This window comes from Phyllobates terribilis, unplaced genomic scaffold, assembly GCF_046119375.1.
Source record: "Phyllobates terribilis strain yellow unplaced genomic scaffold, ASM4611937v1 Scaffold_2__4_contigs__length_985480577, whole genome shotgun sequence".
Taxonomy (NCBI): domain Eukaryota; kingdom Metazoa; phylum Chordata; class Amphibia; order Anura; family Dendrobatidae; genus Phyllobates; species Phyllobates terribilis.
The window spans coordinates 753890589-753906025 of NW_027362762.1; the positions used below are offsets into that span (position 1 = coordinate 753890589).

General features: G+C 43.3%; 1 protein-coding gene across 4 annotated transcripts in view; it reads right to left on the bottom strand.

Moving 5' to 3' along the window:
* Positions 1-4735: 4735 nt before the first annotated feature.
* The window catches only part of BCOR (BCL6 corepressor), a 174850-nt gene continuing 164148 nt past the window's right edge, over positions 4736-15437 (bottom strand). For all 4 annotated transcript variants that reach the window (XM_073667300.1, XM_073667301.1, XM_073667302.1 and 1 more), the window contains 5 exons: positions 13084-13250; positions 12611-12756; positions 10066-10143; positions 9069-9219; positions 4736-5602 (listed from right to left, as the gene is read on the bottom strand). In XM_073667300.1, the coding sequence (XP_073523401.1) occupies positions 5311-5602; positions 9069-9219; positions 10066-10143; positions 12611-12756; positions 13084-13250 (834 nt within the window). In that variant the 3' untranslated portion in view covers positions 4736-5310. The remainder of the gene's footprint in view (positions 5603-9068; positions 9220-10065; positions 10144-12610; positions 12757-13083; positions 13251-15437) is intronic.

Below are 15437 nucleotides of genomic sequence, written 5' to 3' on the forward strand. Positions count from 1 at the left end.
TAAGTAGGGGAGACAGGGCAAAAACTTAGAACAAGGATGAATCATCATTGCCACACAATAAAAGAAAAAAAGAATAGATCTACCTGTAGCCAAGCATTTTTGTTCCCCTGATCACAGCATAAAAGATATGAAATTACTAATATTAAAAGGTAACTTCAAATCTCAAAGAGAAAGTAGAGTCTTAGAATATAAACTGATGATGACCTTTAACACTTTCAGAGCAGGAATGAATGTGTCGCATGGATTTATGTCATTCTACATCAACTAAGGAATGTGCTACTCAGACTTGTGAGGCCATCATAACACTGGACCTAGTCACAGGACAATAAAACCTTCACACTCCTTATCTATTAACTGCTAAAATATTTATAGCCAGAACTGTTTATCTCTTCCATAATAACTCTGCTTTTCATCACCTGTCTTACCTATTGCATTTTTTTTTCTTGTGTGTCTTAGGGTATGTGCACACGATGCAGAAATGAAGCAGAAAATTTCTGCATCATTTCTGCATCTCCCTGGCAGAAAAAACGCATGCAGATTGTGCATGCGTTTTTCCTGCAGAATACATGCGGATCCACATGCAGATTGACATGCGTTACCGCATGCAGATTGACAAGCGCTTTCCAGGCGATTTTAGCATCACCTGGAAAGTGCTTGACAACTAGGTCACACTATATAAATCCATGCAAACAGCATGGATTTATATAGTGTGACCCGAGAGAGTGTATATACTTACCTCTGATGGCCCGCGCTGTCCTGCTTTACAAAGTTCCCGGCTGCCGGCAACTTTGAATTGAAAGACCTGCCGACGTCAGCGTCACGTGACCCGTCACATGACTCTGACGTCACCGCAGGTCCTACAACTCACTGCAAGTGCCGGGAACCAAGCGGGAGCGCTGCGCGGGCCGACAGAAGGTAAGAATACATTTATTTTTTATTTTATTCTTTTTTTACAGCTTTTTTAATGGTACCTGGGTGTGGATGAGACTCTCCTCTCCTCCACACCCGGGTACCATCCGCATATTAGAACGCGCCAATAACGCAAGTACAAATGCTGTCTTGCGGAATTGGCGCGTTCTAATGCAAGTCAATGGCGGCGAAATCGCCGCGTTTCCGCAAAATTAATTGACATGCTGCGGATTTTTGACCGCAGCGTTTACGCTGCGGAAAAATCCGCATCATGGGCACAGCACATGCGGATTTCCATTGGGGAACATTGCTGCCCTTCTACCATGCGTTTTTCATGCGTTTCCGCGGCGTTTACGCAACTGCAAAAACGCCGCGGAAACGCATGAAAAACGCATCGTGTGAACTCAGCCTAAATATTTTTCAATTCATGGGTAAAATCTGTCTACACTTTTGTGTAGACTTAAAAGGATGGACATCACTGGAAAAAAAGGCCAGCCAGAGTCCAAAGTGACTCCATGTGCTTCATTATGGCAAACGGTTCAATCTCAATAATGTTTTTGGGGAATTTAGATGGAAACTTCATTGTAAATGCTCAGGATAAATGATAACCTAGGCTTACACTGTTTTTTTGGAAGGCAGAAACAAAAAATACATAGCAGTATAAGAATTTTTCCTTTCGACGCTCACTATCCGGTACAATATAAGGCTAATGAGGTAATGAAATTACAGAGCTTCTCCTATACTTTGCAATGTTTAACATGTACGGCACATGGATGTCATCCGTGTGCTATATATGTTTTTCACGGATCCATAGACCCATATTGGCCCTTTTCATCCGTGCTGCCAGTAAAAAACAGACATGTGCATAGCAGCATAGGCTATAATGGGTACATGTGGGGTCCGTGGAAAAAACAGATGCGACATGTACCTGAAACACGGACGTGTGAAGGAGGCCTTAGACAGCGCTATTCTTTGGGTCAGTACGATTCCAGTAGTACTCCATTTATATAATTTATTTTTCGTTTGCTTTTCTTTTACCTCAGTTTCGCTATGGTTTTGAACCTTTTTCACTTTGATTGCTGACACAGTCTGTTAGACCCTGCCTATGGTAAAGCCTAATAGGCCTCCATGACAGGCAGACCCCCAAATCCATTACTTGGCCTTGAGTGGTCATGGCAACCCGCAATTACATCATGGGGGTGCAGATTTGGTTAAAAAGGAGCCCCATCCATCTACTGACAATCTAGGGGGTTAAAAGACCGGGATCGGTGCTAACACTGATCGTGGTGGCCAATGCAGAAGGATGTCAGCTGTAGTATACAGATGAATTGCTCTCACTCTGCACCTGCTGGGGGCGCTGTATACTAATTCCTTGGTCCCATCAAAAAGCAGTAATGAATGGTTTAAACACCACATACTATTAGCATTGTCCGGGAAAATTGATGTGTTTGGGATCTGTGGAATATGTATCCAATATATGATGTAGCTGTGGGGTTTTGCTAGTGAAGTAGCTGTTCTCTGACAAATCAAAGTGATTGAGCAGTTAGAAAACTGCATCGGCCAAGATCTGTGCTGAGACACGGCCGCTCTGTCTGATCTTATCCTCGTACAGGTTTCTTGGTATTACTAATCTGCAGTCACATGCCATCTGCAGTCGCTTACCATCAGTTGTATGGTTCGGCAGGTGAAACAGCAGCTTCCATGCAAAATTAATTGATTGTGTAAATAGCAGTTGTAAGACCACAGCGGGTGGTCTGAGGTGCTGAGGCTAATGCATTTTGGGCCACTTAGCCAGTGTGTAGCATTAGAGCACAAGGGTCCGATCTTTCCCTCCTCTCTGTTTAATATGATTAAAATCAGCTCAGCAGCAGGAATTACTATTACATTCTATGCTAATGTCATTTTTAGTAATCGCCCCCTATTTGTGGCCTTATCCACAATGTTATTTGACGGTATGCTCACGTAGATTTGATAAGCTGCAGAATTACGGCTCGAGTTCTCCAAGGGAAATCCCAGCGTATTATAGCAAGATTGTCATCAAACATCATCAATGTGCCACAGAAAAAAGCGTGTAAATAGACACGCGGTGCTGATTTTAATCTGTAGGATGTCAATTTATGTTGACTATTTTCACTGCGGATTTTATCCATTCAATTAGCGTTGTGAGATGTGCAGGAATTCACTGCAAAAACACAATGGATTTTCTTCATTGCGTCCATTTACGTCCTGTGTGGACATACTCATCTCTGTGTTTCACTGTCTGGAATCTCCTGATCAATCAGGAATCTCCTGACCCAAACTAATGGTCTCATATATGCTTATAAGACTGTTAGTTCGGGTTAGGACACCGGTGATCTGTCTTGGGATTGCGGTCCGCACATGGACCTTAAGTTACTGCAACCTGAAGGGGTTAACTTCAGTTAACAGTTATTTCTAATTTGGCACTCTTATCGCTCACTAATGAACTGGGACTTGAGTCCCTGGTACTAGTGATTAGTGGGGGCCTTAGCGGTGGGATAATATAATTATTTTTTTAAGGCTGTAATTACTAGGTCATCATAGTCTCCATTTTTTCAGGATCTATAATCCACCCATCCCCCCCCCCCTTTGCTGGAGGAATTCTCTGTAGATTTGCAGCATATTTTAGTTAGATAATTGGAAGAGAATGAACAAATATATGGAAAGCTAACTAGTGCACTTTCATCCCCGTAGTTTGTGCATTCTTTTTCGGAAATGATGTTGACCATTATTTACCAACTTTCAATGTAAAACAGATAAACCTCTGTGGGAAATCCGCCTGTGGACTCCCCCTAAGTGTATACAATGTCTTTATCACGTGGATTCCTCCTAGAACCTGATGAAAAAGCGTGAAAAAAATCAACTTATGCAAAGCAATGTCACAACCACTTACTGGCCATACGTTCTGTCTTGTGTCATTTTCTTTACCCGAATGAGGTTCCGAAAGCTAAGAAGCAGCTAAAAGAAGTGACCTAACCATTGTTCTGATGGCTTCTGCTTGGAAGACGACACTTGTCTGAGTCTGGGGAAATGACATCCAAGTGTAGTCCGATGTTTTACACGCACCCATAGACTTGTATGGGTGTGTGTCAGCACATTAGCGAATCCACTCGGCATGAGAAAAAAAACACAGATCTGCACTGCCCCATAGTATAACATTGGTCCGAGTGCTATCCGATAAAACATCGCTTAGCACTCGTCTGATATAAATGCTTGTGTGAGCGAACCCTAAGCCGGAGATCTGGAGCTCTATTTCAGTAAAATAAAGATCCAGGCCCTATAAATGATATAATAAGAAATTTATCAACATCAAAAATAAAGTGTACATCTTAAATGCGGCCCATATAGCCCTTGTCTAGAACCTTGCCAACATCAAATATAAAGAAATACGACCCCTCCCAGTGGTCTTCAACTCCCTAAAAAGAAAGTGAGAAACGCAAGGGCACAATATCCATTTACTGAACGGTTTTATTGCCTTTTTAAGAAAAAATCTTGTAAAATATAAATACAAAGGCAGGTGGTTTACTTACAAAGTTTAAACACGGATCTGAAAACATTGCACACACATCTCAGGAAATTTGAGTCTATATACAAATCATCTGGATCGCAACACTTTATTTTACAGCTTCAATATTATACAAGCAAAAAAAATAGCTCAAAGTCTTTGTCTTTAAATTAGAGCATAAAACGTCTGAATGTATGTATAGATTTATACATGTATACAGGCGTGTGCACACACTCATATAGAAATGCACATATATAAGCATATATACACACACGCATTAAGCGCACACTCAATTTAAGTGTGAAAACTAAAATTTCCCAGATTTTTTTTTTTTTTTTTAAATTAGATTACAAAACTTCAAACACCTTTCTATGGATATTTATATATTTATATGTGCAGAATTTCATTTATATTACAAAATTTGGATCCAATCCAACGTTATTTACCAAAAAAACTGGTAATTTTTGTAAACATAAAAATGTCATGAAGTGCTGCTCCTTTTTGTCCATACGACTTTTCTTTTTTTTTAAATACAAATTATAAAGTATTTCTCGTGCCTTCAGTGCTTTACGAAAAAAGTCTTAATTCAGAAAAATGTATAATAAAATAAAGTGTTACAATTAAAAACAAATTATTATCTCTCACAAAGCAAAAAGTGTACTGAATTTTTCAGGACTTTATAAATCTATTTAGGGTTTTCTGGGAAAAGGAAAAAAAAAAAAAAAAAACCCAACCCCTTATATGGAGATATATATATATATATATTTATATGTATATTTATAGATATTATATATAATTTTTACACCGGTATTTATAGAATAGTGTTCTCTCTATATCACATATTCACAAAATAGAAATTATTTTACAGAATTGGCTTTTTAACAACTGACATAAGACGTGTCTCCTTCGGGATCCAACCACTCAATGGAGGATCCGAGTAATGTTTGCAGTTCACTTGTAATCTCCACCAGCTCGAGCATTTCTTTGCTGTCTGGACTGAAGCGTTCGAGATCTTCGGGAGAAGAAAAGAGCTGGCTGAGTGATACTTGCTTGTAGAATTCTGCTCCTGTAACACTGACTATTTCCAGGTGAGGATGCTCGCTGCTGAATGACTGCGAGGACATCTTGAGCTGCTTGGTGACATCGGACAGAAGCAACCAATTCCTGGGCCTAGAATGGGAAAAAAGCAACTGTTATAGGCATTTTACTAGCAGCAATCTTTATCTCACATGGGTCTTAATGACTTATACAGGCGGCTTTCTCTCTTCGCTTTTACTGTGTGCTAATGAACATAATTGAGAGGTTAATTAATCAGAATCTATAAGAACGGGCTAATGTATCCCAATTACCTTCCAGGGCAGACAGACCCAGGGGTATGGACCTTTTGGCAGAAGGGTCACTTTTTCTCAGGGACTGATTAGTTATATGTGTCTTTGTAAATCGCACTAGTGGCTAACACCTGCCATACTGCCATGACTTTAGACTACAGCGTCCGTGCACATAAATATTGCTGTGACGCTCAGTCACTTCTCACAGAAGAGCCATGAGTCAGGATAGTCGAGGAGTCCGAGGTCAATAGCCAGGAAAGTGTGTCATAAACAGAGGGAAGAGACAAAGTCGTAGTCAGGTAACGGTCCGAGGACAAAATACCAGGAGGATAGTAGATCAGAGCAAAGGGGTTAAACAGACGGATGGTCAGAACGAGGTCCAAAGTCAGGCAGCAATACATCAATGCATCAACAAGCAAAATACAAGCAACAGAGTAAACCAACCACAATTAGCTGAAGCTATGGCTGCCAGCTATCTGGGACTGCCAGCTCAGTTAAATAGCTGAACAATCAAGGGAACCAGGAGTACCTGACCAGAGGCCCAGCACCAGACCAGAGCCCAGCACCAGACCAGAGCCCAGCACCAGACCAGAGCCCAGCACCAGACCAGAGCCCAGCACCTGACCAGAGCCCAGCACCTGACCAGAGCCCAGCACCTGACCAGAGCCCAGCACCTGACCAGAGCCCAGCACCTGACCAGTGCCCAGCACCTGACCAGTGCCCAGCACCTGAACCTGACAAGAGCCCAGCACCTGAACCTGACAAGAGCCCAGCACCTGAACCTGACAAGAGCCCAGCACCTGAACCTGACAAGAGCCCAGCACCTGAACCTGACAAGAGCCCAGCACCTGACAAGAGCCCAGCACCTGCACCTGACCAGAGCCCAGCACCTGCACCTGACCAGAGCCCAGCACCTGCACCTGACAAGAGCCCAGCACCTGCACCTGACAAGAGCCTAGCACCTGCACCTGACCAGAGCCCAGCACCTACACCTGACAAGAGCCCAGCACCTACACCTGACAAGAGCCCAGCACCTGCACCTGACCAGAGCCCAGCACCTGCACCTGACCAGAGCCCAGCACCTACACCTGACAAGAGCCCAGCACCTGACCAGAGCCCAGCACCTGCACCTGACCAGAGCCCAGCACCGTCACCTGACCAGAGCCCAGCACCTGCACCTGACCAGAGCCCAGCACCTACACCTGACAAGAGCCCAGCACCTGACCAGAGCCCAGCACCTGCACCTGACCAGAGCCCAGCACCGTCACCTGACCAGAGCCCAGCACCTGCACCTGACAAGAGCCCAGCACCTGCATCTGACAAGAGCCCAGCACCTGCACCTGACCAGAGCCCAGCACCTGCACCTGACAAGAGCCCAGCACCTGCACCTGACAAGAGCCCAGCACCTGCACCTGACAAGAGCCCAGCACCTGCACCTGACCAGAGCCCAGCACCTACACCTGACAAGAGCCCAGCACCTACACCTGACAAGAGCCCAGCACCTGCACCTGACCAGAGCCCAGCACCTGCACCTGACCAGAGCCCAGCACCTACACCTGACAAGAGCCCAGCACCTGACCAGAGCCCAGCACCTGCACCTGACCAGAGCCCAGCACCGTCACCTGACCAGAGCCCAGCACCTGCACCTGACCAGAGCCCAGCACCTACACCTGACAAGAGCCCAGCACCTGACCAGAGCCCAGCACCTGCACCTGACCAGAGCCCAGCACCGTCACCTGACCAGAGCCCAGCACCTGCACCTGACAAGAGCCCAGCACCTGCATCTGACAAGAGCCCAGCACCTGCACCTGACCAGAGCCCAGCACCTGCACCTGACAAGAGCCCAGCACCTGCACCTGACAAGAGCCCAGCACCTGCACCTGACAAGAGCCCAGCACCTGCACCTGACAAGAGCCCAGCACCTGCACCTGACAAGAGCCCAGCACCTGCACCTGACAAGAGCCCAGCACCTGCACCTGACAAGAGCCCAGCACCTGCACCTGACAAGAGCCCAGCACCTGCACCTGACAAGAGCCCAGCACCTGACAAGAACCCAGCACCTGCACCTGACCAGCACCTGCACCTGACCAGAGCCCGGCACCTGACCAGAGCCCGGCACCTGACCAGAGCCCGGCACCTGACCAGAGCCCGGCACCTGTCCAGAGCCCGGCACCTGTCCAGAGCCCGGCACCTCCCAGTCTCAGATTGGACGGCCGACCTGTTAATAAAACCAGACAGCTCAGCACGCCCCTGCACCAGACTGGGCAACTGAGCTGTCAATCACTGCACAAACAGCTCAGCACTGAGGGATGGAATTGTTACAATTACTAAATGACTGGCAAATGGCAGTGATGGTTTGGTTACAGGCATAGAAAGCCACTTACAGTAGTTTGCTCCATCTAACCCAGTCAACAGTAACAGGATATAGAAAAAGGACGAATGGTCACAAATATGATATGGACCAAATGTGCTATACTTGGCTCAAAATAGAACAGACTCCACTTCATCATGGAAAAAAAACTGCCCAGTTAGAAATTTGGGCACGGATATCTCTACAGGCTCCTATGAAGAATGCTTTTGAAGGCTAAACGAGTGAGCATAACAGGACTTGGTGGCAGTTTCTGCTCAGATGACCAATCTTGGCTCTGTTGAATGTCTGAGAGGGATCAGAGAGGAGAAGGATGTCACAAGCTATTTTGAAACCCTTAGTCACAAGTTTCGTCGCCTGCTTTGGAAAAGCAATTTTACCTCCTAGTTCAGTGTTAGTAGAACTTCTTAAAGGGAATCTGTCAGCAGGTTTTACTATGCAATCTGAGAGCAACCTGATGTAGGGGCTGAGAGCCTTTTTGCAGTGATGTGTCACTTACTAGGCTGTGTTTTGCTGTTTTAAGGAAATCAGTCCGTTATCAGCAGATTATCATTAGAGGACTGCTTGTTTTGTGCCTCCTGGTCCAACCTCGCCCCCCACCACTGACTAGCAGCTTTCTGTCAATATACAGTGTACACAGAGAGCTGACAGTGGTGTTATATAGGGCTCAATATTCCGAGCTCTACTACACAAGGCTCAACATTCCGAGCTCTGCTACATCTGCAGCAGCGAAAATTCTGATTCTATCACAACTGCTGCACCCAGTAAACTAAGTGATACATGACTGGAATCAGGGTTTATGTCCTTACATCATGCTCCTGTTAGATTATACAGCATAAACCTGCTGACAAGAGTCCCTTTAAAAATATCATGAATGGAAGGAACCCACATAGTTTCTAATAAAAATAGGACAATGTGATACTTATTAACGATAACTTACCCCTGAGAGAGAGACACCTGTACATTGTAGCAAGGTAGAAGAGGGTTATCTGAGAATTCAAACTCAAAAGCGTCCACACAACCGTCATCATCATCATCCTCGGGACCTGGAGGATTTGCCAAAATGTCAAATCCACTTTCATCCTTTGCATCTGCAGCAAGACAAATATTAATAAGATTTGATTCCTCATTAATACTCTTCTTCTAAATTGGTTAAGTCTTAAAGAGGGCCTGTCACTTGCCCCACATATACAGGTTTTTTTAATCTGGTATAAATGCTACTTGCATTCCTAAACATATTTTTTTTTTCACTTCCCATGTCTTTGTTCCTTAGGTATTACCCCTTGTATGTAAATCTAGTCTTGATAGCTAAGGAGGAGTGATCCTAAACTCTTCTCTGTGAAAGTCTTCTTGAGGATCACGTTCTCTTTGCTAACAAGACTAGACTTACATACACGGATAGGGGCCATATCTCAGGAAGAGTGGCGCAGTAACAAAATTAAAAAATGTCAGATTCAGGGAAAAAGTGGCAGGTAACAAAAAAATAACATTTTTAGCAAGTGAAGGGTCCTCTTTAAGCTATGAATTGCTGTAAATCACGACTTATACATACACAATAAAGATAGATATATCTCGTTCATAGTGGCCAAAAGGTAATTCTCTCTTAAGAGACTGCAGCAATCAATCTGACTAATAGAGATATTCATACTGATAACACTACACGTACATAGTCCGCAGGTTTCCCAAATGTGATCATCTTCCCGTGATCTACACTTTGCCTCCTCAGCTTCCTGACTGATGTGACACTCAGATATAATTGTATATTATACAAGTGCCAACACCTTGTCAAGCCACCGATTTCTGGTCATGAGACAGCTAGATCTTGCCATTAGTCACTTTCATTAGATGACAACTCATTTCCAGCAATGTGTCTCACGATCTGCTTGTAAGGAACTTTTCTGGTCTTCTAATTAACAAGGTATAATAAGGATTCTCACCACAGACGGAACTGCCGTAGAAATCCCAAGAGAGTCCAGGGTCATCTCCACTCCGACCTTGTAAATCTGTTAAGTATTCTAGGAGAGGAGGGGAAAAGACGGCGTTAGATACACGTAACAGTAGGCTGCATATCACAAATTATGACAATCACAAAATACTGTTCACGTACAAGATTGACACTGCCTTCATCTTTAGTACAGACACATTTACTACTTGAGACCAGCAGGTGCTCGAGGATTATCATTACTATTTTTCTACGAGACTGTTTCATACAGTAGGACAGATGCTCAGCATAGTTGTGTTAGGAGACGTTGATCGTGTGTATGGAGGTGCCCCATGTATGGTTTCCAAAGATTTTAATAGTGATAACCCATCGGTAGGAAATGTCATCGAGATCAGGTTACTGGAGGACCAAATCCACTGATCAGCTAAGAAAAGGTGCTGTGGTGGGGTGTACTGGAAATATCACAGCTCCGTACATTGTGTACTGGCCGTGAAAGGTACTGCAAGCTTTTTCTCATTCTTTATGGAGCTATGCCACTGGACCTCCCCATGACCTGATATTGAGGAATTCAGTTAAATAGTTGAACAATCAAGAGAACCAGGGGCACCTGACCAGAGCCCAGGCACCTGACCAGAGCCCGGCACCTGATCAGAGCGGGGTCATCCATATTAAAATACTGAAAACCCTCTTTAAAGTCAGTGTTAAATCATGGCATGTATCATTGCAAACTGCATTAACGACTTAACGACCTATGACATACAATTTTGTCATAAGTTGATGCTTAATTGCGAAGTGCTGTGGAATATATTGGCACTATATAAAATTATTATTATTGAAAGCATGAAGCTGGCTCAGGAGCTGAACCTGCTTCATACCAGGCAGACAGCAGCTGTGTTACCTAACCGACATATCTGCATGTAGCTGCAGTGACTGATCACTGCAGCTAACTGTTTAAATGCCACTGTCAATCTCTGACAGGGCATTTAAATGATATCACAGCCACGAGCTGAGCTTTATAAGAGAAACACTACTAAACTGACTGCAAAGTCAAGTTCCTTAGTAAAAATTAAAACAAAGTTAAAAAAAAATATATTTCAAAATTAAATGATATATAAAAGTTTAAATCATCCTATTCCCGACGTCAAAAATTAAATAAAAAAATGAACAAAAAAAAAAAATGAAACATTTGGTGTTGTCGCATCCAAAAAGGTCCAGTCTATAATAATATACTTAAACTGTACGTTAAACGCAGAAATAAAAGTATTGGAATGATAGAAATGGCATTTTTCTGTCACCGCTGTACCCCACAAAATGTAATGAAAAACAATGATGTCACAAATACCCCCAAAATAGTATCACTGAAAACATCAACTTAGGGCACAAAGAATAAGAACAATTCCATGCAAAAATAAAATAGTTACTGGTCTTAGAAAATGGCAACACAAAAAAATAAAATTGGGGGGGGACGAGTTTGGTATTACTGAAGTTTTATTGACCTGGAGAATCATTATCACATAATTAATGCCGTAAACATAAAACCCAAGTTTTTTTTCCGATTTTCTAATACATTGTATATGAATGCCTTCATTAAAAACTACAACTTGTCCCGCAAAAAACAAGTCCTCAGATGGCTATAAAGTTATGGCACTTGAACGAAGCGTGGGGGGTGCGGGAAGAAAGTGCAAAAAAACTAAAATTCCCAAGTCCTTAAGGAGGACTTCTTAAGTAACCCTGATTGCCATTAGTGGTAGTAGTCTGGAACACGGTTTTTGTATCATTAAGTTAATGATTCTTGAAGATAGATAAAAAAGAGGAATCTGTTGTCATACATACACCGTAATAACATTAATGATAAAATGGCAACTAGTCAATGTTTCTCCTAGATATGTGCATTGCTAATAATCTGTAAATTAATCTGGTTCTATCTGTTTTGACTTTCCAAAGCATTTTCTTTCTCAAATAAGGGTTTTAAAAAGCAGCATCGGAAGCAATTGAGTCTAAACAGTGGCAATTGTGACAGCGGGGGCAGCGCAGACATCGTGTGGCAGCACGGGAGCTATTAAACCTGCGGGTTAAACCAGGTTGCAATCCAGTCACTGGGATTTCTCATTACGTGACAGCTAAGATCATACTCTCGCTGCCTAATTTAGCTGTCTTTGGTACAGTAGGAGGAGGGGGAAGGAAGCAGCTATCACATCTGCGTAGCGGAGCTGCCAAGATCTGTACCCTGCTGTCTTAGAACGGTAAAATGCCCTTGATAAGAAAACCGCGCTTGTACGTTCAATGCGATGATCGCTAATGTTTAACAGGTAATGAAATTGGAATTGTCTACATTTTCAATCTGCAATTATGGGCTGCATTATATCTGATACACGTCCAAATATACAAAGCAACAGAAAAAATGTCGTCCAGCGGATCACACAATGCCAAGGCCGCATTCACGCAGCTTTAAAAATCAAGACATATAGAAACAGCAGTCACTTACGCATTTCAGGCACTTGGTCATAGCCACACATGAAATATAAAAGATATATTCTCACCAGTCAGGAAGGTTTCCATCAACTCGCTGTGCGTCATTTTGGCAATTGTTCTCCCAGAGTACGTCGCCAGTGTGGGATCCGCTCCATAGGACAGCAATAGACGCACAATCTCTAAGTGATCATTCTCCACGGCGTCATGGATGGGCCTGAGAAGAGACAAACATCCTCAGCTTTCATATGTGATATGATGTGGGATGCAAATGATGCACTAGATGAGCTGTGTGAGGTTAGAAAAATATAGTTGCTGTTTTTAGAAACAGCGCCACTCCTGCCCAGAGGCCATGTGTAGTACTGCAGTGCAGCTGCATTCAAGAGACAGGGAGCTATAATATCCAACACTGACTGCGCCTGTGGATTGCCGGCTTAGATTTTGGCCACTTTTAGTATCCTCACATTCTAGTAATTGACACACTACAGGGTAGTGAAATCTAAGAATATTGCCTCCCTCTGCAATCTTGCCAGCAGCTACCCACCTTGTACCATCCTGTGCGCTGCAATTGACGTCTGCTCCGTGCTCCAGAAGATGCCGAACAATAGTCAGCCAGCCTCTCGCACAAGCCTCATGTAGCGCACAATAGCCGGCATTGTCTCGGTGGTTAACATCACAAGATTTGCTTTCCAGGCAATAAAGAACCACTTCCTGCAGGAAAAGAAATTGGAGATGGTCACCATGATTACATCGCTTTCAAAGTGCAGTCTTCATTTTAAGAAAATACGAGCCGCAATTCAGCCCCAAGACAATGGGTAAAATCAGTGAAGACCAGGAGCCGAGCAGAATAAATGGAATTCTGACACCACACCATTTGCTCGCTACCTGAAATCATTTCATATTCGGGTGACATTGTCTTTAGTCCACACAATGCTAATATAGTCATAATTAATGCAAGGCTATAAGCACTAGGTAGGACCTGAATTACCGCAAATTATAGCAATTTGTATCGATATGAAAGGTTACGGCGCCATGTCAAGTTTAATCAATGCAATAATCCTTAATGTCCTCGCATAATTGAAAGACGAGGAAAAACGCAAAAATGAAAAGTTAAGGAATTTTCTGACTATCAAGAGCAGAGTCAGTATATTAAAGGGGCTCTGTATCTTTAGAAAACAGTCAGTGACCTGAACACTAAAACTGATGCTACTCTGTAATCTCTGAGTGGCGGATCAATCCTCGAGCTGGGATTTGGGAACAAAAAAAAGCGAACCATAAAAAACAAATGGAATTGGTAAATTAGTTAGGGCTCTTTCAGAGGTCAGCAGCTCTCGTACCAGTACCATCTGCGGTTTCCAAGGATCGAACTCGGACCTATCTATGGGGCTGGTCACATGTCTGTAGAATTTTGCAGCTCGAGTGGTCCGCACAAAGTCACAGATATGTCCGATATTGATTCGGGTCTCAGATCAAACTCAACAATGCAAGTCCGATTCCATCTATTTTTCATGGACTATTTGATAGGAGAAGCTCGAGAAATCTCCATTCATTTATTTTGCATCAAAAACTGATCAAATTTCTTTCCAAACTCTGATAAGGAACAATGATGAAACTCGTATCATTTTTTTCTTTTTTCGTATGAGAAAAATCGCAGTCTGAATAAGCCCTTAATATATGCCTTCCAATTTAGAGCTATTTGAAGAGCACATACCAGATTGCTAACACAAATCCCTAAAATACCCTGATAATTAGACATCCTTGTTTCTGGAGGACCCATATGTACCATCCTGGAGATGAAGAGGGGCAGGCAGGGACATTTTTAATTTTTGCTGCTTGGAAGCAAAGCGTCATTATTCTGCTCTGATTGCTAAAACCAAGTATTTGGGGTCCATTAGGAAATGGCTATTCAAGTGATTCCCTATACGCTGAGCACTAACTGGAGCTGCACAAGTGAGCAAGCCACTAAATACAGCAAAATGGAGCAATTATATAATATATATATATATATATATATATATATATATATATATATATATATATACACACACATATATTATATATATATATATATATCACACATACATATATATATTACACACACATTATATATACACCCTATATACATACATACAAACAAACACACATATATAGTATGTTCCTTGAGGAAGTACAGTCACCTAGGTAAACTGCTATTTCAGCACAACTATATATATGCAGTGGCCGATGTTATATACCGTGATGCCTGTTACAGGAGAAGACATGGAGATCCCACATGTAGACAATGTTTTCTGCCTATTAAAATAAGAAAAATTCTTCGCAGAGACCGAGGAAAACGCAGAAAGGGAAGAAAAACACCCACAGCAGCAGCTGCATGATTTGCATGCAAGGCAAAGCAGCATCCAAGCTGCACGTAAAGCATATTGCCATTTCTCAGAAGACGTAGGATCCAGGAAACCTGCTCTGCCGATCTATAAAGGTTAAGGAGGCTGCTCAGAGACGCTGCGCATGTTGATTCACTGCCTGGCGCTGGAGCTCGTTATTAGTCAGCAGGCAGAGGGAGGGTGAAGAATAGCTCAGGAGTGTTTTATTCATTCTGATTCTAGCCGAGCAGGGAGAGCGCGCTAATCTGTGCTCGGGGCGCCCCTGACCCGAGGAGACGGTCGCTAGGATACAGCATGAAGCCTTTTCGTTTAGTTGGGGCCGTACATATTAAGACTAAAGTGAGAAGCAGCAAGCTAATGAGATGCTCGTCCAAGTGAGGGAAAGATACCCCGTGTCACGTGTCAGGATCAGGTACGGCCAACTGCGCGCTAAGGCTCAGAGATCGGCTTTCTGACACGCGGGAGGCCGAGCAAGCACGCTCCAGTAACTCTACAACCGGAACGGCATCGGCTTCTG